This window comes from Ascochyta rabiei, chromosome 18 (genome assembly GCF_004011695.2).
Source record: "Ascochyta rabiei chromosome 18, complete sequence".
Lineage (NCBI taxonomy): Eukaryota > Fungi > Ascomycota > Dothideomycetes > Pleosporales > Didymellaceae > Ascochyta > Ascochyta rabiei.
Genome location: NC_082422.1, coordinates 94,819 through 118,610, shown reverse-complemented (window position 1 = coordinate 118,610; position 23,792 = coordinate 94,819). Strand labels below are relative to the sequence as shown.

General features: G+C 52.1%; 10 protein-coding genes across 10 annotated transcripts, besides 2 other annotated features; 6 read left to right on the top strand and 4 right to left on the bottom strand.

Moving 5' to 3' along the window:
• Window positions 1–4: 4 nt before the first annotated feature.
• Window positions 5–1,231, top strand: EKO05_0009884 (uncharacterized protein; the record flags this gene model as incomplete). Its single annotated transcript, XM_038946956.1, has 1 exon — window positions 5–1,231. One exon carries the CDS (start codon window positions 5–7, stop codon window positions 1,229–1,231), a length of 1,227 nt encoding a protein of 408 aa, XP_038794444.1.
• Window positions 1,232–1,362: 131 nt separating this feature from the next.
• Window positions 1,363–1,456: a tandem repeat.
• A 284-nt stretch (window positions 1,457–1,740) lies between these two features.
• Window positions 1,741–1,797: a tandem repeat.
• An 874-nt stretch (window positions 1,798–2,671) lies between these two features.
• EKO05_0009883 (uncharacterized protein) lies at window positions 2,672–2,914 on the top strand (the record flags this gene model as incomplete). The annotated part of the gene is made up of 1 exon (XM_038946954.1): window positions 2,672–2,914. The coding sequence occupies one exon, from the start codon at window positions 2,672–2,674 to the stop codon at window positions 2,912–2,914; it is 243 nt and encodes an 80-aa protein (XP_038794442.1).
• Window positions 2,915–3,281: 367 nt separating this feature from the next.
• On the top strand, window positions 3,282–4,362 carry EKO05_0009882 (Ribokinase; the record flags this gene model as incomplete). The annotated part of the gene is made up of 3 exons (XM_038942994.1): window positions 3,282–3,752; window positions 3,805–4,035; window positions 4,087–4,362. The coding sequence occupies 3 exons, from the start codon at window positions 3,282–3,284 to the stop codon at window positions 4,360–4,362; spliced, it is 978 nt and encodes a 325-aa protein (XP_038794441.1).
• Window positions 4,363–4,517: 155 nt separating this feature from the next.
• Window positions 4,518–8,052, bottom strand: EKO05_0009881 (uncharacterized protein; the record flags this gene model as incomplete). The annotated part of the gene is made up of 3 exons (XM_038942770.1): window positions 4,518–5,434; window positions 5,482–5,649; window positions 5,703–8,052. The coding sequence occupies 3 exons, from the start codon at window positions 8,050–8,052 to the stop codon at window positions 4,518–4,520; spliced, it is 3,435 nt and encodes a 1,144-aa protein (XP_038794440.1).
• A 636-nt stretch (window positions 8,053–8,688) lies between these two features.
• On the top strand, window positions 8,689–10,487 carry EKO05_0009880 (uncharacterized protein; the record flags this gene model as incomplete). Its single annotated transcript, XM_038942951.2, has 2 exons — window positions 8,689–9,042; window positions 9,093–10,487. The coding sequence occupies 2 exons, from the start codon at window positions 8,689–8,691 to the stop codon at window positions 10,485–10,487; spliced, it is 1,749 nt and encodes a 582-aa protein (XP_038794439.2).
• Window positions 10,488–10,874: 387 nt separating this feature from the next.
• On the top strand, window positions 10,875–11,469 carry EKO05_0009879 (E2 ubiquitin-conjugating enzyme; the record flags this gene model as incomplete). Its single annotated transcript, XM_038942867.1, has 2 exons — window positions 10,875–11,118; window positions 11,216–11,469. 2 exons carry the CDS (start codon window positions 10,875–10,877, stop codon window positions 11,467–11,469), a joined length of 498 nt encoding a protein of 165 aa, XP_038794438.1.
• Window positions 11,470–11,663: 194 nt separating this feature from the next.
• EKO05_0009878 (Sulfite oxidase) lies at window positions 11,664–12,521 on the bottom strand (the record flags this gene model as incomplete). The annotated part of the gene is made up of 1 exon (XM_038942799.2): window positions 11,664–12,521. The coding sequence occupies one exon, from the start codon at window positions 12,519–12,521 to the stop codon at window positions 11,664–11,666; it is 858 nt and encodes a 285-aa protein (XP_038794437.2).
• A 1,564-nt stretch (window positions 12,522–14,085) lies between these two features.
• On the bottom strand, window positions 14,086–16,135 carry EKO05_0009877 (NAD(P)H oxidase (H(2)O(2)-forming); the record flags this gene model as incomplete). Its single annotated transcript, XM_038942903.1, has 2 exons — window positions 14,086–14,710; window positions 14,760–16,135. The coding sequence occupies 2 exons, from the start codon at window positions 16,133–16,135 to the stop codon at window positions 14,086–14,088; spliced, it is 2,001 nt and encodes a 666-aa protein (XP_038794436.1).
• Window positions 16,136–17,049: 914 nt separating this feature from the next.
• On the top strand, window positions 17,050–18,066 carry EKO05_0009876 (uncharacterized protein; the record flags this gene model as incomplete). Its single annotated transcript, XM_038946953.1, has 1 exon — window positions 17,050–18,066. One exon carries the CDS (start codon window positions 17,050–17,052, stop codon window positions 18,064–18,066), a length of 1,017 nt encoding a protein of 338 aa, XP_038794435.1.
• A 1,274-nt stretch (window positions 18,067–19,340) lies between these two features.
• EKO05_0009875 (exonuclease II Exo2) lies at window positions 19,341–23,752 on the bottom strand (the record flags this gene model as incomplete). Its single annotated transcript, XM_038942787.1, has 2 exons — window positions 19,341–23,600; window positions 23,654–23,752. The coding sequence occupies 2 exons, from the start codon at window positions 23,750–23,752 to the stop codon at window positions 19,341–19,343; spliced, it is 4,359 nt and encodes a 1,452-aa protein (XP_038794434.1).
• Window positions 23,753–23,792: the final 40 nt, after the last annotated feature.

The window sequence follows — 23,792 nt, the reverse complement described above, 5'->3', positions numbered from 1 at the left end:
CGTTATGGAGATCTCGACAAATGGAACCTTCGTGCCAAACGGTGCGAACAATGGCCACACACCTGCTCCCCAGATTGAGTCTCGAATCTTCAGGACCAGCAAGCCGCCATCATTGGAAGAATTCAAGAAACTGACGACGGAGTCCGTTACGATCAACTATCCACTTGCGAGTGACACCATCAACAGCATTCCGATCTACAAGCTTCCTGACTACGCTTCCCTGTCTGTAGAACAGCTCTCCGCTCTGCAAGATGAATGGTACCACATCCTCCTGCACGGCCCGGGTGTCTTCGCGACAAAACACCTGTTCACCAACCTCGGCCTGATCGACAAGGTGAATAATGTCTACTCGACAATCATCGAACAAGAGGCGCAGCGATCGGGCAAGAAAGGCGACCATTTCGCAACCTCGGGCTCAAACTCACGCATCTGGAACTCCTTCTCCAAACACTGCCTCGCCGACCCTTCATCCTTTGTCGAGTACTACTCCAACCCTTGGCTACCGCTCATCTGCTCAGCCTGGCTAGGTCCCCACCACAGACTCACGGCGCAGGTCAACATCGTCCGACCCGGCGGCTCAGCGCAGATCAGCCACCGCGACTACCACATCGGCTTTCAAAGTGCAGCGTCGTGCGAGAAGTTCCCCAAGGCGCTGCAAATCGCCAGCCAGTTCCTGACCCTCCAAGGTGCGGTAGCACACAGCGACATGCCGCTAGAATCCGGCCCGACGCGCCTGCTGCCCTTCAGCCAGAGGTTCGAGGCAGGGTACATGGCGTATCGACTGAAGGCGTTCCAGGACTTCTTCTTGGAAAAATACGTCAGTGTCGCGCTTGACAAGGGCGATGGACTGTTCTTCAACCCGGCGCTCTTCCACGCTGCCGGCGCCAACACGTCGGCGGATATCCAGCGCTCGGCCAACTTGCTGCAGATCTCGAGTGCGTTTGGCAAGCCGATGGAGATGATCGATACGCTGCCGTTGGTGCAGAGGACGTGGGATGATTTACAGGATCGATATCAAAACGAGGGATTGAGTGCCGAGGTCAGGGCGTTTTTGGGGAGCGTCGCGGAGGGGTATCCGTTCCCGACGAACTTGGATAGGAGGGTGCCGGAGACGGCGGGCATGGCTCCGAAGAGCGAGCAGGATGTGCTACTCCAGGGCCTCAAGGAGGAATGGGACAGGGAAGCCGTGCTGAGCGAGCTGAGGAAGCTAGCAGAGGACTCAAACGCTTGACTCCTTCCCTGGAAATCAAAATACGATCAACACACCAGTCACACGACTTCCACTCGATATCGCGTCACCCCAGACAGGAGCGCTGCTCGATACTCAAAACACACTACCAGTGAATTTTTCTCGGTCGCGAGACACACAATCACACAATCACACACACACACACACACACACACACACACACACACACACACACACACACACACACACACACACACACACACACACCCTTCACAGCACCGCGTTTCCCAACCCCATACAACCCCTCCTCTTCCCTCCCCACCACGGCTCCACACTCATCCCCCAAAATGAGCTTCCCCCAAACGCACCTCCCAATCCGCGGCTACATGCACCCCATCACCCTGCACGGCATGGCATCTGTCCATGTCCACACCCCTTCACAGCGCCTCGACCCGGTGCGTGACGCTAGTGCTAGGGAGAAGGTGCGGGATGATATTCAATTGAGAGCCGCGGAAGTACGACGCCGGATCGAGAGCATGGGTAGAGATGATGAGGAGATTGGGGGGTTTGGTGGGGAGGGTGGAGGAGTGGAGCGGAGGGGGAGGGAGTGATGTGCTGGGATTGATTTGGGGATGGGCGGGCGGGCGTTGTTTCTGGTACGGGGTGTGAGTGCCATGTTGCTTTTGAGGTTGTGGTGTAGGGCGCTGGGCTTTTCTTTTTTGTGGTTGTCGTTGTTGTGGAATTGGTTCCTGACTTTGCAAGCTGCGAGGGCTTCGACAGTGGCGGTTTCTTCTCGATGCTCGATGGTTCCTGAGGATCCACGGGTGTTGGTGTGGGCATGGCAGTGTCAGCAGATCTGTTGCTTGTATTTTGCCGTGTGGCTTGTGCGGATGTCTCGTAGAGCTTGTGGGCTTTTGTGCAGATTTTTCGTGTCTCTGTCGTTGCGTACTCCAAAGAATAGACATCAATTGAGGTCTTGATACCAGGCTGGCCTCCAAAACAAACACTGCGATTGTAATGCGGGAATCTACTTGCGAAAATATGAAGCATCTTCACTCGTCCAGGTAGGTGGACCCAACCAGCCGGATTGCCACATTTCATGTGGCGAATGGAAAGATCTCAAACGACAATCAGCGTGTGTGAAGCAGGACTGGCTAGCATTTTGCAATCTTGTCGAGTTTATGAACCTGTGTTTGTCGACTTCACCCTCCACGTTTGACGATGCGTTGTCAGAAAACAGAATTCAACAGGACAGAAACTTACACTCCATGCGTGCAACCTATTTACAATGCTCATCGAATCGAATTTTTCGTATCACGCAGAGCCAAGTACCTACTTCTCCCCTCGAGCCGGGATTGACTGACCCGCCTACACGACTGTGAGCTTTTTCGAGATCATCGTTACACTCACCTCTCAAGCAACACCACACCTTGAGCCCGCTCTGATTCGATTCGTCGTTGCTTAAATCTACTGTCAGGTGTCATGACAACACCCGACAACCTCCTCGCTCTCGCAGCCGAGCTCGCAAAACTGGGCAACGAGTTGACCGCAGTCGGTGTCAGGCTAGCAACAGCAGCATCTGAGCTGGAGCAAGAAGCCGCGAATCTGGCCGAAGAACGCGCGAAGCGATGGGGATTCGAGATCCAGGTCGCTGTTGGCGTGAAGGGTGGGCCAGGGAGTGCTGGAGCGAACTACCAAACGAGTGTCGTTGAGGTGAAGAAGTGAGCGGATCAGATATGACGAGTGCACTTGCCAAAGGCTAAAGTTGTTGTGCACTGCGGTGGAGGACGTGGTTGTGGTGTTTCCGGTTAGCCATGGATGAATTTGAACATCTTACTGGGCGGTAATCAACCTGATCGATGTCATGTGTTATCAGCCTGTCAGTCTCATAGATGTCATTTTCTTTTTGGTAACGAGCGTCTTCTCTGAGCATTTAACATACCAGTCTGTCGTCGCGCTCATCCATGCACGGTTATTATGAGGTTGACGCGCGATTACCCGAGCTGTCGGATGCGCCATCGTTTTGGGCCTAGTGCCAACCCCAATTTGAAGGCTTCATCCCACCTCCGCCATCCTTCCCCACAATATCAAAATGAGTTCGAAAGCAGTCATTTCGGTCATCGGATCGCTCAACGTCGATCTTGTCACTCGCACCTCTCGCGTGCCGGTGGCGGGAGAGACATTGACCTCGGAATCGTTCGACATCGGTTATGGAGGAAAAGGCGCTAATCAGGCTGTCGCGTGTGCTCGTCTGTCTCGGACGCAGCAACAAGCTTCTGAGGGCAAGGCATCTGATGTCGAGGTCCGCATGGTTGGCGCTGTCGGCAATGACGAGTTTCATGAGGGTTTCTTGAAGAGCCTGCAGAAGGACGGATTGAAGACAGACGGGGTCAAGATTCTGAAGGGAAAGAAGACGGGAGTTGCTGTCATCGTGGTAGAGACTGGCACTGGTGAGAACAGGATTATGTTCTGCCCTGGTGCGAACTACGATGTAGAAGCCAAGGACCTTGTGGATGAAGACGCGAGTGTTGCTTTGTTCCAACTTGAGCTTCCCATGGATGTTGTACGTAACAACACACTGCGCAGATAATATTTGCCTGACTGAGCAACTCTAGGTACTACACAACATGAAGGCAGCCCGCAAGAAGGGTGTTGAAACAATCATCAACCCTGCCCCGGCCATCACCCTACCAGCAGAAGCGTACGAGGGACTCGGTCACCTGATCGTCAACGAAACTGAGGCTGCAATCCTCTCTGGTATCGAGAGCCCAACGTCATGGGACGAGGTCGCTGCTGTCTTCATCTCACGCGGCGTGAAGAATGTCATCATCACTCTTGGCGGCGAAGTAAGTTCAGGCTCAGGTAAATGTTGACTCGCCCACTAACGATTCTACCAGGGCGTATTCTACCAGACCGCTAAGCAACAAGCCGAATCCAAGAACGGCCGAATAGTCCCAGCACGCAAAGTCAAGGTTGTTGATACAACGGCAGCTGGTGACACATTTGCTGGTGCTTACACTGTCGCTGTGGCTCATTCCAAATCGATCTCGCGAGGCTCTGACTTTGATCTCGATGCAGCGATTGCGCACGCTAATCGTGCTGCTTCCATGACAGTCCAGAAAGCGGGCGCGCAGTCGAGTATCCCCTGGGCTGACGAAGTACCGAAAGCTTGAAAGCACATTGATACTAAGAAATGACGAGCATGCTCAAAATTCCGTCTAGCATGTCTCTACTCTAGAGCTACGTGATATGTGGATATCGCTTTTGCCAGTGGAACTCTGTGATCGATCAACATGATATCTATGAAAAACGAATAGACGTAGAGCACCTATTGTCGTGGATTGCCTGGGATTGGCTGGAAATATGGCTGTCCATGACTCAAGCCGAACGATTGCATCTGGTACTGAGGGTCATGGCCGGCACCTGCGTCAGGTTCGGACTGACGTGTCCCATGGTCGAATCCTGGCAATGACGTATCGTCACTGCGAAGGGCTGTGCTTTGGTAATTTGCTAAGGAGGCGTGTGGGTCTTGCACCGGTACCGAAAAGTTTTGCTGCCCCGAAACTGGAAATAGGTAGCTCTGCTGCTGAGGCAATGCTTGGTACATCTGGGGAGGATGTGATTGAGCTAGATGGCTCTGTGTCGGATGGGGTTGGTGGTAGAGGTGAGCTCCAGGAAAGCCACCTGCAGATGGGCTCCTGTCTGGTGCAGGAGAGCGACCGGTGTTCACCTTCTTTGGTGTTTTGTCCCGTGCTCTCAGACCAAGCTCCCCAGCGTGCTCCTCAGAGGAAGTCCCGTATATGTCTTTCAGGTATTTGTTGAAGTCACGATAAGCTTTCAACACAGTGTCGAAATGCTTTGACTGGAGGCTGACGGTAGCGTTGGGTGCAAGGACTGCTTCGTGGCTGCCACCTTGCGCCTCGAACTCTGCAAGGGCGAGAGCTGTTTGGCAAGCATTCCGGATCTGCCTGCCATTCAGTCTAGCTTTCTCGTACGTCTGCCAGTACTCCAAAAATCTGAATCCAATGTTCAGCTCATCAATTTTGAGAGTACGTTCGTTCTTCTTGAAACGGTCTTTGATCAAACGAATGTTGAGCGCCAAGATCTTTTCGGTTGACATCCGATCTAGCGGTGGATACTCGAGACTCACGTGTATCCGCGAGGCGAAAGCTTCATCAAAATCACCTATCCGATTGGTTGTCAAGAAGAGGATACCAGTGTAGTACTCGAGTACCCGCAAGAAGACTGTGGACGGTTAGCGACCTTCCCAGATTGTACTTCAGGGTTCTTACCAGCGACCAGAGCATTTCTGTTAAAATCTGCACCACTGACAGCGCGAGATCTGGAAGCTAAGAAGACGTCTGCTTCATCGAGAAGAAGCACACAGTCCCATCGACTGGCCAGTGCAAAGTTTCGTTCCAAGGCTATTTCCACTTCTTTTGCTGTGGAGCCAAGATCGCCTGCGCTGATTGTTAGCGGATTGAAAGTCGTAAAGTATATCTGGAGGACTTACCACACGTTATTTGGAGCAGAGGTTTGCGAAAAGCCTCAGCGACACCTTCAGCTGTGCTGGTCTTCCCAACACCTGGAGCTCCATGTAGGAGTAGGATGAGCCCTTTACCTTTACCTCTGAAGATGTCGACTTCATGGTGCTCTTCGTCTCGGAAATGTTGTGCCACCAAGGAAAGTATAACATCTCTGTGGCCTGGAGGAAGTACCAAGTCGTCGAAAGCAGTGTGTGTAGCTGTTTTGTCGCCGGGCGCTAAGGTGGTCTCAGGCCGGTCCCGCCTGTAATTCACCTCGGTGACATGTCTGAGGTCTAACTCGGCCCATTGTCTAGTTCGTAACACGAAACCGTAGACTCGGTTGGACATGATCAAATACTCATCGTCGGTGAGCGCCGTCGTGTCTCGCTTATTGTTGAGATCGGCAACCGGGCGTTCCAAGGTGGCCAATGAAGGCTGTCCCTCGCGTTCTGGAGGGAGAAGAGTCCGCAAAAAGTCATTTTCGCGCCTCTTGTCGATGTCTTGTTCACTCCAGACTATATCGAAACGGCAGCAAAGTCCGAAACATGCCACCGATTCTGACTCCACCGCAGGCTCTGAGATGTCTACCCATCTGTCCAGTATAGGAGCTTGTTTGACCTTGTCAATGCCAAACATCTGATAGTTGTCGAGGACCACTTGTCCATCAACCATCTCGCGGTCAAAAGTGGGGCCAGCGTAATACACATGACGGGTCAAGCCTACTTGAACAAACTTTTTACCTCTTTCGATCAGCTCCTCACGTACTTTGATATGATCTCTGGCTGTTGCAGAGACTCCTCTGGCATCCTTCTGGAGTGGGGTTGTGCGGAACCGCAAGGGATACACTGGCAGGTCGGTAACCAGTTTTTCGCCCGCAAATGCTCTGATTTCGAAAACCATAGTGACGGGACCTATGCTGAAACCATCTGAGTCAATATAAACGCAGTGTAGCTTGATCGGTTTGTCATCTCCTTCACGTTGATTCTGTGACGGACGCACGATGTCTGAGATTTCCACGCTCTCATGGCCTCCTCTTCTTGGCGGTGGCGCAGGTGTCCATGCATCAATTCCACTCCAGGAAGGAACGGCTCTGTGTTTTGCAGTGGTGACTTTGTGGATACGATATGCCTGATCACCATCGGAATCAATGACTTCACCACCGGGCTCAAATAAAAGCCAGAGATCCGGAAACGTCACCTTCTTACACTCTGCGCTTTCGAGGAATGATAGACGCGGTAATAGATAGTGGTCAAGAAACTCTATCAAGGGTCGCATGTGTTCCAGTGCGAGTTTGGACCCTAGGGCATCTCCTGGGAGCCTGAAGACTGTACTGGACCTTGTACCTTCCTTATCCTGTACCTTATCTGGGCTGATCGTATCTGAGCCTGCGGTACTTTGACTATCTAACGTAGCGTCCATGGCACTATCAGTGATTGGCGGTGTCGGTGAAGTCAGCCCTATAATGTTTTGTCGAGGCACATCTTTATCTGGTGACTTCGACATGTGCGTGTCGACCAAATGCTGATACTGTTTCTGAATACCGTGCCGATGATAAAAAATCAATTTGAAAGGCCTGACCATGACAACAGGGCACACACCCTCGAATGAAAATCCTGAAGCATGCACTTGTCCAAGGATCATGAGCAGGAGATTGGAGTTGATGCGAATGCGCTCTGGTAGGGCCTCTGGTCTGACAAAGATCGGCAACGAAGCAGAGTTCGTGACTGTGATTTTGGACAACTGCGCTTTGGGGGCTGGAAACTCAACACCAGATATTCCAACAAGTACTTCCAATACAGCCCGGTTAGAGGTAGCAATGGGCCCCAGGATCGAAAATTCATTCCAGTGCAATCGGCTGATAAGAGGCGTCCTTTTTGGCACGGTCAGAGCAGCAGAATCCTCGCTTTCGCCATCGGAGGCCTCGACCTCGTTTTTCTTTCGTTTACGCCTTCGTTGCATGTGGTCAACTTTGCGGACAATGCCCTTTGCAACATTACGACGGAGTTTCCACTTCTTCCACGGGTTCCCCGAGAACGGCGGCTCGCACCGACCGTCAGACTCGAATTCGAAGTCAGAGTCGGATATCTCCCCATCTGTACTCTCTTCAAGGATTTTAGCGTGTTCGACGGTCGCATCCTCCAGTTCAGCAACTTTCTGGCGTAACTCTTCCACTTCGCGAAGTACCGCAGACAAGTCGACATTTGAAGGGTCTTGCTCGTTAAGACCGTCCGCTACGCCCGGGTCCGAGGGGTGTTGTTCGGTATTTTCAGTCCCATCTGCATCCACTTGTTGCGCACTCTCCGTCTGAACAGACACTTTGGGGTGCGTCCCGCTCATTTTTGCGCTGAAGGTGGCTGTGTTTGGGAGCTTTAGACAGATAAGCCTGCTGAGCACAAGCAAAGCTGCATCGTCGCACTAGTCTTATACTGTTTTCCCCTCGAATTTGGTCCGTATCAGCGCGCAGGAGTAGAAGCAGGGATGCTATCCACACGACCAATAATACCGTCCTGAGAAAGCCATGCACAGCCGGGCGCTAAAGCTGACCGCAGTGCAGTGTACGGGTCGAATAGAATTGCAGCCTACCCAACCACTACACTGCAGCGCAACCTTGTCCAATATGCTGGGTTGTATGCATGGTGTGCTGGCAGATGCCTTGAGCTGATGCATGCAGTATAACTAGATTGATAGTTGACATATAGTAAGCGAGGCCAGCCGGCTCGGTGTGCGGATATACGGTCTCAAAAGTGCAGCCATAGGCTCTACCTTTCGAAAGCCGGATACTGGCAACTGATGGAACCAGAGAAGCACAAAGCGAGGGATTCTGGCTCTGTTGACGCCTCTCTTCTTCGTCGCCCGATTGCGGTCGACTTCATTAAGAACCGTCTTCCACGATACCATCAAGCATTCCAGGGACCTTCAGCACAATTTGATGTAAGTTCCAGGAGCTACGTCTGCGCTCCTATACAGGACAAGATGCAGACTTGCGCGCCCTCTGGGACGGCTATTCAGTCGAACATCGACGCCATGCCATTCTGGAACGACATATTTGAATCTGCGATGGTAGCTTTCGTAAAGCAAAGTGCTGAGCCAAAAGAGCTCAAAGACTCCAAAATTAAGATTAGGGATGCAAACAGCTGGGGCGAAGTACAAATCTGTCTCCAAACTGCCCAGGATGCCTACATTCAAGCGACTGGTGTGAGAGGATGGATAAGAAAATCGCGACGTGTAGTCGCCGACAATAGCCAGCTCGCTGTACAGGGGTGGAAGTGGGTCCCCAACGTGGAAGTGACCTCCCCCGTTGTGAATGTCGTGCAGAGCCTTTTGGAGGTAAGAGGCTGCCTCCTCTCATTATGATTGCACTACTAACAACAACCCAGGCTATTCGAAACGCAGCGAATGTGCGAAAAGAGATCTTGGTTGGATTTGACGGCCTTGAGGAGACCTTTACCGAGATTGACTTTGTCTTCAGCATGTTCCCAAAAGATACTAACGTCAGGGATGCTGGAATTGGGCTGGTAGCTACTATGTTAGACACCGTGGAAAAAGTCATTGGCTTTTACAAGAAAGGCATTGTGAGAAAAATGAGTTCAGCCTTGTTTCAAGGCGACGAATATCAAGAGAAGATTCTTCAGGGCCTTCAGAACATCAAAATCATGAGCGAAAAGCTATCACATCAGGGAAAAAACTCTCATATGTTCCGCTCACGCCAGGACGATGCAAGGGTAGACAAAGTAGGGAAAGTGTTGCTGGAGGAGACAAGAACAACTTACACCAGCGTTTCCAACATTGAGAATATGGTTGTACAAGTGAAGGAAAGTCAAGAGAGTGGTGTGGTGATGTTGAACAACATCTTCCACTTACTCGACGAAGCCGACAAAGCAAGGAAAGAGAATACTGAACTGAGAAGGAGGCAGGAGCTGCTGGAGCAAAAAGTGCAACGAGCCGTAACGCCGGTGTTAGTATCCACCATGGGCGTATCGCACAGCTTTACGCCTCCGATATCTCCAGAGATTCTTTGGAAACTTATGGACGTATCAGAAATCGAGACCGTCGATATTGAAACCGTTGAGCTCAAACGAGAGAGCATATCCTCAGTCGACCACGGTCGATTCGAGCAGGTCGTCAATATGAACCGCTTCAAACGTTGGATCGTAAATCCCCACTCGGATACTCTGCTTTTGCAAGATAGTTGCAGAGCTGTAGGCGGAGTAACAGCTTCGTCGGCCTTCTGTTCAACAGTGTTCCAGGCACTCAGACAGAGGCAAAGCCTTTGTCCGCTTGTCTTCTTCTGTGGCCTGCACGATGACGAAGACACCAATTACGGCGGAACTGTGCTTCTCAGAAGTTTTATTGCTCAGCTCCTCTGTCGGCAACCGTTCAACACTAATTCCGTCCAACGCCACGTACACTTGGAGAGCGTACAACAAGGAGATATTGCCGCTCTACTACGGCTGTTTTCTTGGTTGATGCATCAGATCGCTGAAGATGTGACAGTTGTATGTATCATCGACAATATTGGTTACTACGAGCGCGATGCAACAGTCGAAGATACTGTTGAAGTTGTCGCGAGCATTTCGCGGTTGATTAACGAAACCGCACTTCGAGCGGCGACCAAATTACTTGCAACGAGCAACACGCCCGTAAGAGAGACACGGCCGTTCTTCAGGGATGATTCGGTCATAAATCTTTCAGCTGTGACGGACTTTGAAGGATCCAGTAAATTCAGGATGCAGCGGCAGTTGCACAACGAGCTAGACGAGGACAGTGTCTGAACAACGGGCTGGTATGAGCTGTTAGTTGATGAATCGCGATCTTCGTTTGGTGCTGGTCATTTTTTGGCGATAGATTAGAACATGCAATAACCAAACGCGTCGAAAGCGCGTGCGAATACATCATGTCATTTGAGATCCGTGCGCTGGCGCTAGCGGTGACCGAAAGCCGGCGACTCGAGCATGCAGTCTTTCACCAACTTGAGCCCCAGTCACACGACTCACTGAACGATAATCTGGACACATTTCGAAACCCTCGTACTCACAAGAGCACGCTACAGATCGAACGAAATCTGCGCTCCATATTACCAACCCCGTCCGCCTTATCCCCCACCACCACCTACGTACCACACTGCATCTGAAACCGCACTTCCAGGACTCCAACACACCATGGCCAACCCAGCTGCAAAACGCCTTTTCAAAGAATACAAAGCGCTATCGTCTGACCCACCGGAAGGCATTACAGCCGGGCCCGTAACTGAAGATGACATGTTCCTTTGGGAGGCATTAATCCAAGGGCCCGAAGGCACACCATTCGAAGGCGGCGTGTTCCCCGCCGAGTTGAAGTTCCCCAAAGACTACCCTCTCGCGCCGCCAAAGATGAAGTTCTTGACAGACATGTGGCATCCCAACGGTACGTCGTCTTCTCTAGAGCACCATTGTATGCGTGCTGGACGGCAATACGCTCTGGACTTGATATACATGGCACGATGACTGACCCAGGCACATAGTATATACGAATGGCGAAGTCTGCATATCGATTCTGCACCCCCCCGGTGACGACCCACACCAGTACGAGCAAGCGTCCGAGCGGTGGTCGCCCATACAAAGCGTGGAAAAGATATTGATCAGCGTGATGAGCATGCTGGCTGAACCAAATGACGAGAGTCCGGCGAACATAGATGCGGCGAAGATGTGGAGGCAGAAGAGGGAGGAGTATGAGAAGGTTGTAAGGCAGAATGTCAAGAAGAGCCTGGGTTTGTGAGGGTAGGCTGCTACGTCTGAAGAGGAAGAAAGGCGAGGTGATCTATTCGGGAACACTCATGAATTATGAGCATAGCATCAGTGGCGTTAAGGGTAGAAGAACAGTCTACAGAGCGTGTGCCGTTAGACAACAGGACATGCAATGCTCCGCAACCTGGGAACTGAAAAGCATGCAACAGACTATTAAGCACGGCTTCAAACGACTTCGATGCCAGACACCTCCCCCCATGCATTGTATCCCACGCCTCGAAAGTTCCACTCAACACTCTTCTGTTGCGTGTTCCCGCTCCCATCTGTTGCTTTGCTGTAGATGACAACGTCCTTGCCTTTCTCAACCTTGACTCTCACCTTCCACAGAGTCCAAGCCCACTTCAATTCTGCGTCTTTGTCTTCGTGGCTTTGGTCCAGCTCTGCGCCCACCCACGTCCTTCCGCCATCAACGCTGACCTCGACCTTGGTGATTGGCCCGTCAGATCCACTTGGCAGAGCGTAGCCTTTGACCTCTATTGCTCCGTCCTCATCTCGCTGAACGGTCGACCCTGCTTTCGGCACGCCAATGACACTGTTGATCGGCATATCTTGCAGTGCTCCGACTTTGCCCCACCATTCTTCAGCCTTCTCCTTGCAGTCGGCCTCCGGTGGTAGGATTTTGTAGTCATGCTGCTGGTAGTAGCTACTGCTTTCGCTCATCTGCACAGTGATGCGGTCCAGCCACTTGACACTCCTCGCACCAGCGATACCCGGTGTGACAATTCTGACCGGTGCGCCGTGATTCGGCGTGAGGGGCTTGTCGTTCATCTGCAAGGCGACTATGATCGAACTATTGGCATCCATGGCTCGTGACAAGGGTATACTGGCGCCGTAGTACTCGTCGTCCTGGGTTGGTGTTTGGAAGCACGAGAATGCAACATGTGCATCGCTCCACTTCTCTTTCTCCACTTTCACGCCAGCTTTGTTGAGGACGTCTTTGAGTAGTGGTCCAGTCCATTTGCAGTTCATCACTGCGCCATCGAACCAATCAATGCCCGACACTTCCTTCAACTTCGTGCGCATGGTGTGACGTCTGTTGCCGGCACATTGTAGTGCGCATATCACGCTGTGTTGAGGGAGTGATTGCAGGTCTTTAACATGAAGTGAGAGCTCCTTCTCCACCAAGCCGTAGACACAGACCTGGTGAGTATTCACGTCGAGGTGCGGGATAGGTCCATGATTACGGTCATAGCCCCCTTCTACTGTGAGGAAACTACAAAATACGTCAGCCACACATACAACACTGGGATGTTTTGAAGTGGTCTCGAAGACTCGTACCTCGAGACAAGCTTATCGAGCTCCGGCTCCCGATTGAGCGGCTTTTCGACAGAATACTCGAGCTAGTGACACCTCTTAGCGCGATTTGCGTTAAATAGGCGACCAGTTCTGGTAATATGTGTAAGTCCAAAGTAGACATACCTGAACCATGATGTGCGATTGTGGACTGGCGGCGATGGCGTGATAGCTTGAGGGCAGGCCTAAACGATGGGCGTTCAGGGTCAAGTTTAAACGAAGTGCGGGGTAGGGTAGACACGGATGCGCGCAACTGACTCTGGTTACGCAACAGGCAGGTACGGATATCAAAGCGGGTAGCTACGGCTTGTGCTGCACGTTGGTACTTGTACGACTTCTATTTGCACCTGACGTGCAGGTTCGTGTTGGATCTGAAGAGTTTGTGAGGGCGAAAACTCGAGAACTGATGACGTTGGTTAGGTAGACGATTGCGACATTCAAGGTGGGCCGTAGAAGTTTCGATGCACCTAGAACTACTCGATTCCTACTATTACAGACCCGTCGTTGTCCTTGCCTAAGGATCAGGTGTGTGATCGGGAGGAAACACTGCTGCTTGCAGGGTCGGCAACGAGCAAGTCAGCTTGATCAACTTACCGAACTTACTTGCAAATAACCAAGCTAAGCAAATTAAGTCTCTCTACTTAAATTTAGAAGCAAGCGATTGTTGACTTGGCTGACTGCATGGACCATTCGAAACGCCGCTCACTATCTGCGGGGTACAACAACCAATCTCCGGACGATCCGGAGACTCTACATAGTAGGTAGACCGTTGCATGAACCTTCCGTCAGGCCAGGTTTAGCCTTTCCTTCTCATGTCCACTTGACCTCGTGCTGCCTGGTAGGCAGTCTCATCAAAAATAGGTGGCCCGTCTACCCTTCTGCTCCTCCCTCTCCTCCTACATTACCTATCAGTCTCATCGCCTCTCTACCTCACATCTCAATACCACCTCTCCTTACAATCTCAGGTGGGTTGTTCCGGTATCTTTTATGGCATTGAACGAGAAGAAAAGATCTACTGAAGACCGAGAAACTTGCCGTAGGAGATTTTGTGTACGAGCCTTATTGTGGCTAGAAGGAGCTGATAGTAGCCTCGCGGTTGTAACATTGTAAGGTGTTAGATACGGCGTCGGGATAAGTAATTTCACGCGTATGGTTTATTGACAAAACAGTATTACTAGGCGTCTGTAATGCCCTTTTGCAAAGCTCGTATAACGTAAGGTAAGTTGTATGTTACAAGCGTGATATCAATCGCTCGGGTATTGCTGGAGAGATCTAATAAAACATCGCCATAAAATCAACCAAAGACTTCAATCATGAATCGGTATTCGATCTTCCTCCCTTCATTCCGTGCTTTTGCATTCATCTGTGAACACTGATCCGCAATCTGCTGACCGATGACAGGTGGTCCGCAGAAGAACACGCCAACGTTGACTTCATCTTTCTTCTTTGAGTCCTTCTCCTGTAGCCTCTTGCCCAAAACCTTGCACATATCTGTGTAATGCTCTTCCATAATCAAGGGGATGTCCGGACGACCGAAGTTTGTGGGATTGCAGAGTCCAGTAATCGGGGATTGTGGGTGCTCGTCGGTCCTGTGCTTTTCGAGTAGCCATCTGAATACGTGTTCAGAGATTTGCTTTCGCTTCTGGGTGACGTAGGTACGGATGCGGATGTCAAGGTGCGAACGGTCGAGTTCATTGGCACGAGTAACCTCATTCAGGAGATCAGAGAACCAGAGTAAGTTGTTCTTATCGCGAACCATCCAGTGGAAGTCAACACGTCGATGGTCTTCGTAAGGCGAAGGGCCCTTGCCGCTTTCGTAGCCGGATTCGGTAGAATTTTCGTTCGTCGCCACACGCTGAAGCTCGTGATATTGAAGATCGGTCAAGACACCCGAGAAGGGTGTGACGCCGATACCAGCTCTATATTGCGTTAGTGTGTACCAACTATATGTTCTCTAATAATGCTTACCCAAAGACCATACTATAGTCGTAGTCATGGAATCGTTGCGCAGGAGCGCCGAAAGGGCCGTCGAGACCAATCTTGATCGACTGCTTCTTGCCAGCTTTCTTGGCGATATCCCGTAGCTCATTTGTCCAGTCACCGTCCGCTTTGATGTGCACTTGCATCCGGTTATTGACGCAAGTTGAAACAGTGAACGGATGCCATTGCCAGCGAGAGAGCTGCGGCACCTGGACAAAGACATACTGCCCAGCTTTGTAGTCCCAGGGCCTCTTGTGAGGAACGTGAGCACTAATAACCGTGGTCTCGTCGTCCAACAACTCGAGCTCAGCGTCGATGGGGCGGAAGCCTAGGACAACCCGCCAGGTGCGTTCGAAGATGACAAACAGTGTAGGAACCGCGAGCCAGTAGCCGAACATGGGCCACTGCAGGAGACCGGCAGTACCGTGCGCAATCATGAGACCAATGATAGGGAAGATGAGAAGATGGCCAAGCTGGAAGACTTCGTAGCTCCACTTGCGCACTTGAGGCATGCTCATTGCGGTCAAAAGGTAGAAGCAACTGATAGCCGTAAGACCCGTCCACCCGGGTAAAGTCTTTACATAGTCGATGTAGGAACGTGGGACCGCATCAGCACCGAGTACGACAGCAACACTATCTTGTCGATGAGCCATGCTTCCGAATACGAATGATCCAGAAAGATGGCCGATAGCATGTAACGTTGCAAAGAACAGGGCAACAATAGACATCTTAATGTGGAATGATTGTGAGAGATCCCAGTTGATGAAACGGGAGATGAAGTAGAAGCGTCGAAGGAAGGTCGACAGCCACCGCGACATGGATAGTATGAGGAAGAAGAATGTAGGGTAGAGCACACCCGCGCATGTCTTTGATAGGACCACGCCCCAACCAAATGCTGGGGTGTACTCATCGTACGTGGTGTATTTGACGAGCTGCCACACGCCAAACGCAGTCATGAAGGCTGCGACGAGACCCAGAAACGCAATTTCAGGTCCTTTGACGGCCCAATAGGCGCGCGCTCGTCTGTAGATCGACATCTGTTTCCAATAGTCATCTTCCTTCTTTGCTTCTTTGCGATCTTGCTCCAGCGAAGGAATATCCCACTTTCTCACACTTTCTGCGAACTTTGAGTCGTCAATGTTGTCCTCGCGAGTTCCGATGACGCTCCGAAGGAACTCATGCCGGGCCTCGTTTCGTGATGCATGGTGAAGGTGATGTAATTGTGCTTTTGGTGCGATCTCCTTGTGGACCTCGTCCAGTTTCCGCTCTAACTCCCAGTAATCGATCCTGCCGTTGTCATCGTGATCCAAATCATGGATGAATCTATTAATTTCGTCGTCAGTCAGGGACTGTCGCTGAGCCATTGAAGGTGGAGTATGGGCGAAGCTGTGGATCAGTCCAAAGGTGATGCCACATGTGGCTCATGAATCCCCTTTATCACCATGTTCGATTCACTGGCGTTACAGCGTGCTGTGAGCATACGTGCGCCGAGACAATAACAGTTGGCACCGACGACCGAACTGGCTAGATTTTGCCCAGAGAAAGGCCTCGACACAGGATACCAAGACGACAAGAGCCTCAAGCCGGAAGTGGTGCCGGCGGACAAGGCTGGCGGAGCGGAATGTTGGCTTCTAGGCAAGCTCCGCTCATGCCGGCCACAAGTCGGAGACAGCCAAGAGCTCCGCACTTGCATGAATTTCTAGTCTTAGCATTTGCTCTTGCGTAACGTCATCTCTGTGAGAACGATAAGCTCGATGAAGGTAGCTGACAGTCGAGTGATGGATCCGTCACCAGCAACAAGCAGTGTGAGATTGTTGGAAGAATGTTGCATCGAAACAATCGCACGGCGCTGAAGTCCAAGAGCACAGGCAGGAAACTCCCAGTCATTTGGTGTTGGACAGAAGAGGCTGAGCAATCAGGGAAGCTGCCGAGCACTTGGCATTTGGTGGCGTAAATACTAGGTAGCGGCAAATCAACATCGCAACTGGACCCCATTAACAAGATCTCAACAGCACCGTAGGTGTTCTCTGCACTCGTTTGCATTCTCCAAATTTAAGCACATTTCGTGATGGAGTCGGGTCGTACTTGGTCTTCTCAATATACAGATCGCACGCAGACTGCCGCGATTCATAAGCGCGCCTTTGACGTCATCAATGAACGCGTCGATGGCTGATCGATCTGAACGAATCTACGATTCCTTCTTCCCTGCATATTAGCATCTTCCCATCCCTAGACTCACGTTTTACCGTGTTTTCTACCTTTCACTCGAGTCTTCTATATGGTCGCACAGTTCATGGCCGAAACATGTCACGCTGCCAACGATGGCCCATCTATCCGAATTACGGAGCGCAACGACCGCACAGTGCTTATGAGCATGCTGATACGTCTCGTGCGCCTCTTTCGCAAACAACTCAATGCCAGCAATCCAAAACATGAGGATGAGTCAATCAGGCTAAAGCCTCCCGTATCCAAGCTGAAACCTTGCAGCTATTCACATCGTACCGTTTGTGATATACACATATATGATATCGTGCCTCCCAAGCAACCAACGAAGACACCTTCAAAGCATATCTACTACATCGCCGGAGGAAGCTGGCAGATGGTACCATCGGAGCAGCATTGGTGGATTTGCGCTAAGCTCGCCCAAGTGTTGCCAAACACCATCGTGTCGATGATCTCGGTCCCACTCGCGCCCAACAACACCGCATCGAGTTCGTTCCCCTGGTGTCTGAGGCTTTACCGCGAGATAATGCAGGTGGCAGACCACGCAGGCGAGCGCGTGACATTCATGGGCGACTCATCCGGCGCCAACATCGTTCTCTGCCTAGTCATGGAGACATTGCGACAAGAAGCCGAAGCCCCGGAGATGTCACGGACACCTACCCCCATCTCCGTAATGACCATCAGCCCTTCCACCGACATGACGCGCACAAACCCGGACATTGAGAAGTTGCGGCCCCTCGACCCCCTGCTCTCTCCCGAAATTATCAGAGCAACAGCAAAAGCCTGGACAGCCGACGACATAGATCCCGCAGACCGCATCGTCTCGCCCATCAACGCCGACTTCTCACTGCTCGCGCGCAGCGGTATCAAAGTGCACGGCGTCACTGCCGGCTACGACGTGCTCAGCCCGGACGGCGTGCGTTTCCGTGACCGATGCTCCGAATACGGCATCAAGGGCGAGTGGCTGCACTGGGAGAAGCAGATGCACTGCTTTGTGCTGACAGCGCCTTACCGGCTCAGCGAGGGCAGGAAGGGGCTGGAGTGGGTGATCGATGTGTTAAAGAGAGAATGAGGAAGGAACGTTGCGTAAGATACCCAGATTCGAGACGAGTACCTTGGTTACAATGCCATTCTCTATATGCTCCTCATGTCCGGCTCTTTCGCACCCGACACACTACAGATGAGCAAAACCTGTATAAACACAGCTCAGTCGCCGGCCCACAAAACAGTAACATCAGAAGTCTCAACATGCCCAGTTGATCCACGCACCGACAGATACATCTTCCCGAATTGCGCTCGCTGCGTTAGCTACCTCCAGCTCTCAACGCTCCCTCTATCCTTCCACATCAATCACTCGATATCGGCAACAATGCACAATCCCCCTACCATATTTCTATTAACTCAATCCTCCCTCACAATCCCCTCTCCCACCTAGTCGACCAAATAATTAGCCTGTGAAGCAGCTCGTACAGCCTCGCAATTCACTACAAGTGCATTGATAGTACCACGGCCATCGTCCAAAGCAGCAGATGATACACACAACCAACAAGCAACTCACTCCCACCTTCCAGCTCGTCGAGATGTGTATATTTAGAATACATTTTCAAAATCAGTGTAGACAGGATTACTAAACACCCACACTTCAACCCCGCAAAGTAGAAAATAATAGAAAGTAATTCAAAACACAAAGGACAGAATCTTCTTCTCTCCTTTCCTCTGATACAACCCCCTCTTCTCCTTGGTCACGTGACCATCTCCGAGCTAGATTCCAGGCAGTGCTCCCCGTGCTTCACGGGTCAGTGTATGTCGTATGCCGTAGCTAGTCACCGACGCCTACATTGTACAAGATGCAAATAAAATAGTTTAAAAAAGGAAAATAAATAAATTTGGAGATGATAATGCACACTGTATGGAAATCATTTCAGAGAGTTAGTTACCTACCTGTCTGGACACTCCACTTCACGTACTAACCTCCTCAAACGAACAAACTGCCTACACACCCCTCGCACAGCCCTCCCCGCTACGCGAGTAAACAGGCTAGTGCACGCTCGCAATCCTAGTTTGGTACTCGCAGTGACGGGTAGCAGTGGATAGTAAGTCAGTGGATGGAAAGATATTGATATGTATTCCGCACGCACGAGGGATGGATGACTGGTGTGTTGGGTTTCGCTAGCAGCATGTAAATTCCGATTAGAAAACGGTGGGGGAGTTGAATGGCATTTGTTAGCAGACGATATCACAGCAAGAGAGAGTTTGTTTGAAATTCATTCATCCATTCTGCTTCGTTCATCCAAGTCTTTCGTGGTACTATCTAACCTCACTTCGTCCCATCCTATCGCATCCCGTCTACTGCGCAGCAGGCGCAGAAGCAGCAGGGGCGGAAGCGCCTCCTCTTGGTGCACCACGTCCTCTGAATCCACCGCGGCCGCGTCCACGGCCCCTTCCACCACGTGCGTCGAGCCCAGCTGGCGGCGGAACATTGGAGTAGTTCTGGGGACGGAAGTTGGGGTTGTTCTGGACGACGCCTTCGGTCGGGTCGGTGTTGTCTGTGCTGGTGAAGCCGCCGCGACCGGGCTTGAGGCCACCTCGGCCACGCGGCACAAAGTTAGTGCCACCGCGACCGCGGCCGCCTCGAGGCGCACCGTTGCCGTTGGGTTGCTGGTTCTGGTCCTGAATTGCGTGGCCGTTGGGCTGTCCGCCACGAGGAGCGAATCCGCCGCGACCCCCACGTGGTGGGCCGCCGTGGATAGGCATGGTCTGAGGGTGCTGGGGGGCTCCGTTGGCAGGAGACGCACCAACACGTGGCGCCATACCACCACCACGGCCTCCCCTGGTGCCATTGGCGCCACCGAACGCACCACGGTAGGAGCCTTGGAGCGGTGGTGGGGCATTTGCTGGTACTAGCTGAGGACCGCCAGGAGCGCCCATGCGCGGCATCGTGTAGGACTGGTTCTGCGGTCGTCTGGCAGCAGCGGCGGCGGCAGCACCCGCGGTGGAGTAAGACACCACTTGCTTGTCTGTGAGGTTCAAGACGGCAGTCGAAGGTACAGTCGAGCCACGGAACGGCGAGCATCGATCACTCAGAGACGTGCCGCTCATGAACGTCGCGTCAAAGACGACATCCAGCAACACGGCACGAGCAGTTCTGGTCTTGCCGATAATCGTACCAGATGCGCCGATCGGTACTCGTCCAGAGTCCTGAACGTAGATCACTCGGTCACCAATGGTGAACTCCTGATGACCAAGACGCTGCTCGGCATCCGAAGGCTTCAGTATGGCGTTGCGCGGTACCTTGCCGATCTTCTTCATCTCCACATCTTGCAGCAGTTGAAGGTTGGCGTCGGCAGCCTGCTCAATAACCTTGACGGTATCAGAGTCAAGCTGCTCTGCATCAAGCGGCACCTTTTCAAAGCTCTTGGTCTGCACCTCCTTCAACCAAGCTCCAATCTCCTTGACTTTCTGCTTGGCGACCTCGGGAGGGTAGAAGTCGGTATCCTCCCATCCATCTCCTGTCGGATTGTTGATGATGCCAGCAAAGAACTCAGGGAACTTAATCATGTACTGCGCGAGCAGATTGACGGCCTTCTGGCTATATTCCCATCCGTTGGCAGACTTGCGCGAGTAGCCCAGGACTTTCAACTTCTTCGCTTCGAACTTCAAGTTCAAACCAAGGTTCAACTTGAGACCGCTGGAGTTGACGTTAAATGAGGATGTCAACTTCGACAAAGCCAGAGGGGGCATGTTCAGCTGCCTGGCGACGACATAAGATGGAAGGTACGGTGTCGACCTTTCCGCTTGCACGACGATCTGACGACCAAAATCTGGCTCCTGCTTTTTGAGCTTAGAAACTATGACCTGAGCCTTGTGGTCTGCGTGACCGACAACCTGCAGTGGGCGACCGTACGCATAGTCGCCGAGGTAGAACGCACGAGAACCCTCTGGGAACTCTTCCTCGATGGACAAAGCAGCCTGCTCCAAGAAGCGTTGATCCGGGCTGATGACGTCCTCAACGACGGTTTGGGGAGCGTACTCGGATTGGAGTCCTGGTACCGCGCCGTACTCCTTGATTGTGGCACCCTCGTCCGTCTTCCTGAGACCCTTGAGCATTTCTACGTGCACAAGGGCCTCTACCTCTCCGGTCATGATGCCAAGACGCTTACCGTAAGTATCCTGGATACGGTTCGTCATCTTCTTCCAATTGGAAATCTCCGTGGGCCCATGTTCGATCGCAAGAGGTGCTGAGACACCATCCTCGGGCAGGTAGTAGTCAAAGAGCTCATCAGAAACCTTGACCACCTTTGCTTCATGCAAGAATGGGTATCCAACGTGAACGGGCTTTCCAAGCATATTCTTCGCATACGCTGCTGAAGCCCTCGGCTCGGTATCCAAGAGAGTGACAACCATGCTCTCGTTACGACTGTCTTGGGAGAAGACGTTGACGCCCGCAAAATCGAGCGCACCATGGAAGGGCAGCACCTTCAGACTAGGGAAACCAGCCAAAGCCGAAGCTCCAAGCTTGACACCATCCATCAAACCAACGTAGTACTCCAGACCGTCCATGGTGGGCAGATCGAAGATGTTCTCGATGCACTTGCAGTTTGGTAGGTCTGGGAAGATACCAGGCAAAGAAGATGGGTACACAAACTCCACGTCCCTGGAGTAAGTGAACTTCAACGAGACGCCGTAAGAGTTGCGAGACTTCTCGTCCTCGGTAAGAAGATGCTCTTTCGTCGCCATAGCCTTGAGCAGCCTGTCCTCCTCGATGAAAGGAATCTTAACGACAGCCTCCCAGTCTTGCTTCTTCCCATTCATGTCGAGATTGAAGTCGCGTGGGTAGAAGTCGATGATGGGGGAGTCGGCGTTCGTCATGAGGGGATGGTAGGCCTCCGGAACGATTGACTTACTGCGGTCAGGTAGTACACCCATGAGTTGCTGGTAAGGCTTGAAGGGCTGGCCAAGCTTGAAGTTGATGTCGGCCTTCAAACCTCGCTTGACATCGGAGATCATGGGCGAGTAGTGGTAGCCGTAGTACCACGGCCACGATGCTACTCCACGGTAGTAGTAGTAGAGAACCCACTGCAGCCCCTGCACGTAGTTTTCTGTCAATTTGCGAAGTTCCTCCTCGTTGCTGCGATCCCAGTCGAACTTGCTCTTGTAGTACTCGTTCTTCCAATCCTTGAATTTCTCGTCGTACTTTGCTTGCATGGCCGATTCAGCCTCTTCGGGCGAAATGTCGACAATCTTGGCCTGGTCGTACTTCTGAACAACTCGCACGATAGCCTTTGTGGATTCGGCAGTGGCTTCATCGTCCTCGTCATCGTCGTCACTTTCCACCAACTTTGGTGGTGCCGAGATTTGCAGATGGCGGTTACCATCATCGTCTTGGACCGTCTTCCACGGCAGGTGGAGCTTGTCCGCAAGCTCCTGAACAAACTTCCGGTCCTCGGCTTTCAGAGCTACAGGTAGATCCAGAGGAGGTTGCTCCACTTTCTGCAAATGATTGCCGACCCAACTCTTCACCTGCGCGAACAACTCCTTCTGTTGCGTGGACATGACAACCGTGCCACGTCGCGCAGTCTTCTCCATAATGTCCTCGCGTCCAAGGCGCTTGCCCTTGAACCAGGCAGCATCCGCATTTTCGGATTCGAAATGGCGGTTCTCGATGTTTGAAAGCTCGTCGAGCAGGAGCGACAGTCGCTCCATGTTGATTACACCACCCTCGTTGATGTATCCTTTGGCCTTTGGCAAAACCGTCTTGTAAACGTTGAACATGAGAGCCAAGGCGCCCTCGTTGATGTGTAGATGAGGAAGATTAGGAAGGAAATCGTTACCAACGAAGAAAGCCATAAGAATGAAATCGTCAATGACACGCTCCATGTCGAATGGGAAGCCGAGAGCACCAGGCTCTGCTAGCTCTTGAAACTCCAATTCCAGGTATTCTCGTACAATACAGAGATGCATCAGGAAGAAGTTCTGATGCTCCAGCTCCTTTGATTTTGTCTTGCTCTGGCGACCAAACGTCACCTCCTCTCGCAAAAGACAGAAATGAGGGTCGTGGCTCAGCAGGCCCAACATGATGAGATCGGCGTCGAGACCGTACAAGCAGTGGCGGCGGTTGGGATCGTACTCCGGCTGGGCTTTCGCCTGACGGATGTACTCCATGATCTTGTGTTCGCCTTCTCCTGGGACTTCGTGGCCGGACAGGACGACTTCCACGCCCTGCCAGTCGAGGTCCTCGGAGACCTTTTTGTTGATGAAATACTTCAACTGCTGGGTGAGCTTCGCCATGAACTCGGTACCGGGGGTGATGCAGTTGCTGTCGAAGGGAGCCTCCTTGGGCATCTCGACACCCTCCTTGATAGCCTTGTCTCGAGCCTTTTCAGCGTCGAGGGCGGTTCGAAAGCGGCGAGCACGCTGCTGGTTCATCTTGGCGCGCGGGGCGACGCCGTCGATGGCCATGAAGAAGAGCTGCTTGGGCTTGATCTTGCCAAACAGGTGCTCGATGTAGTTGAAGATGGCGATGAACATCTTGTCTTCGGTCATGCGGGTGGTGGGGCCGTCGGAGTCATTGTGAGTGCAGTTGTGAATGATGCCGTTCATGTCAAGCTGCGTGATGTGTTAGTTACGGTAACGGGTGCGATTGGTGTGCCGAGCCATACGTAGAGACAGTCAAACTCGGGGATGCGGTTCTCGGCAATGAGCTGAGAGATGCCCGGGTATCGCTCGGACATCCATCTGAAGAACTTGGGGACACCCATGATTACTGCTGCTTTCTAGTGGTGGTGTAGTATTACGTGG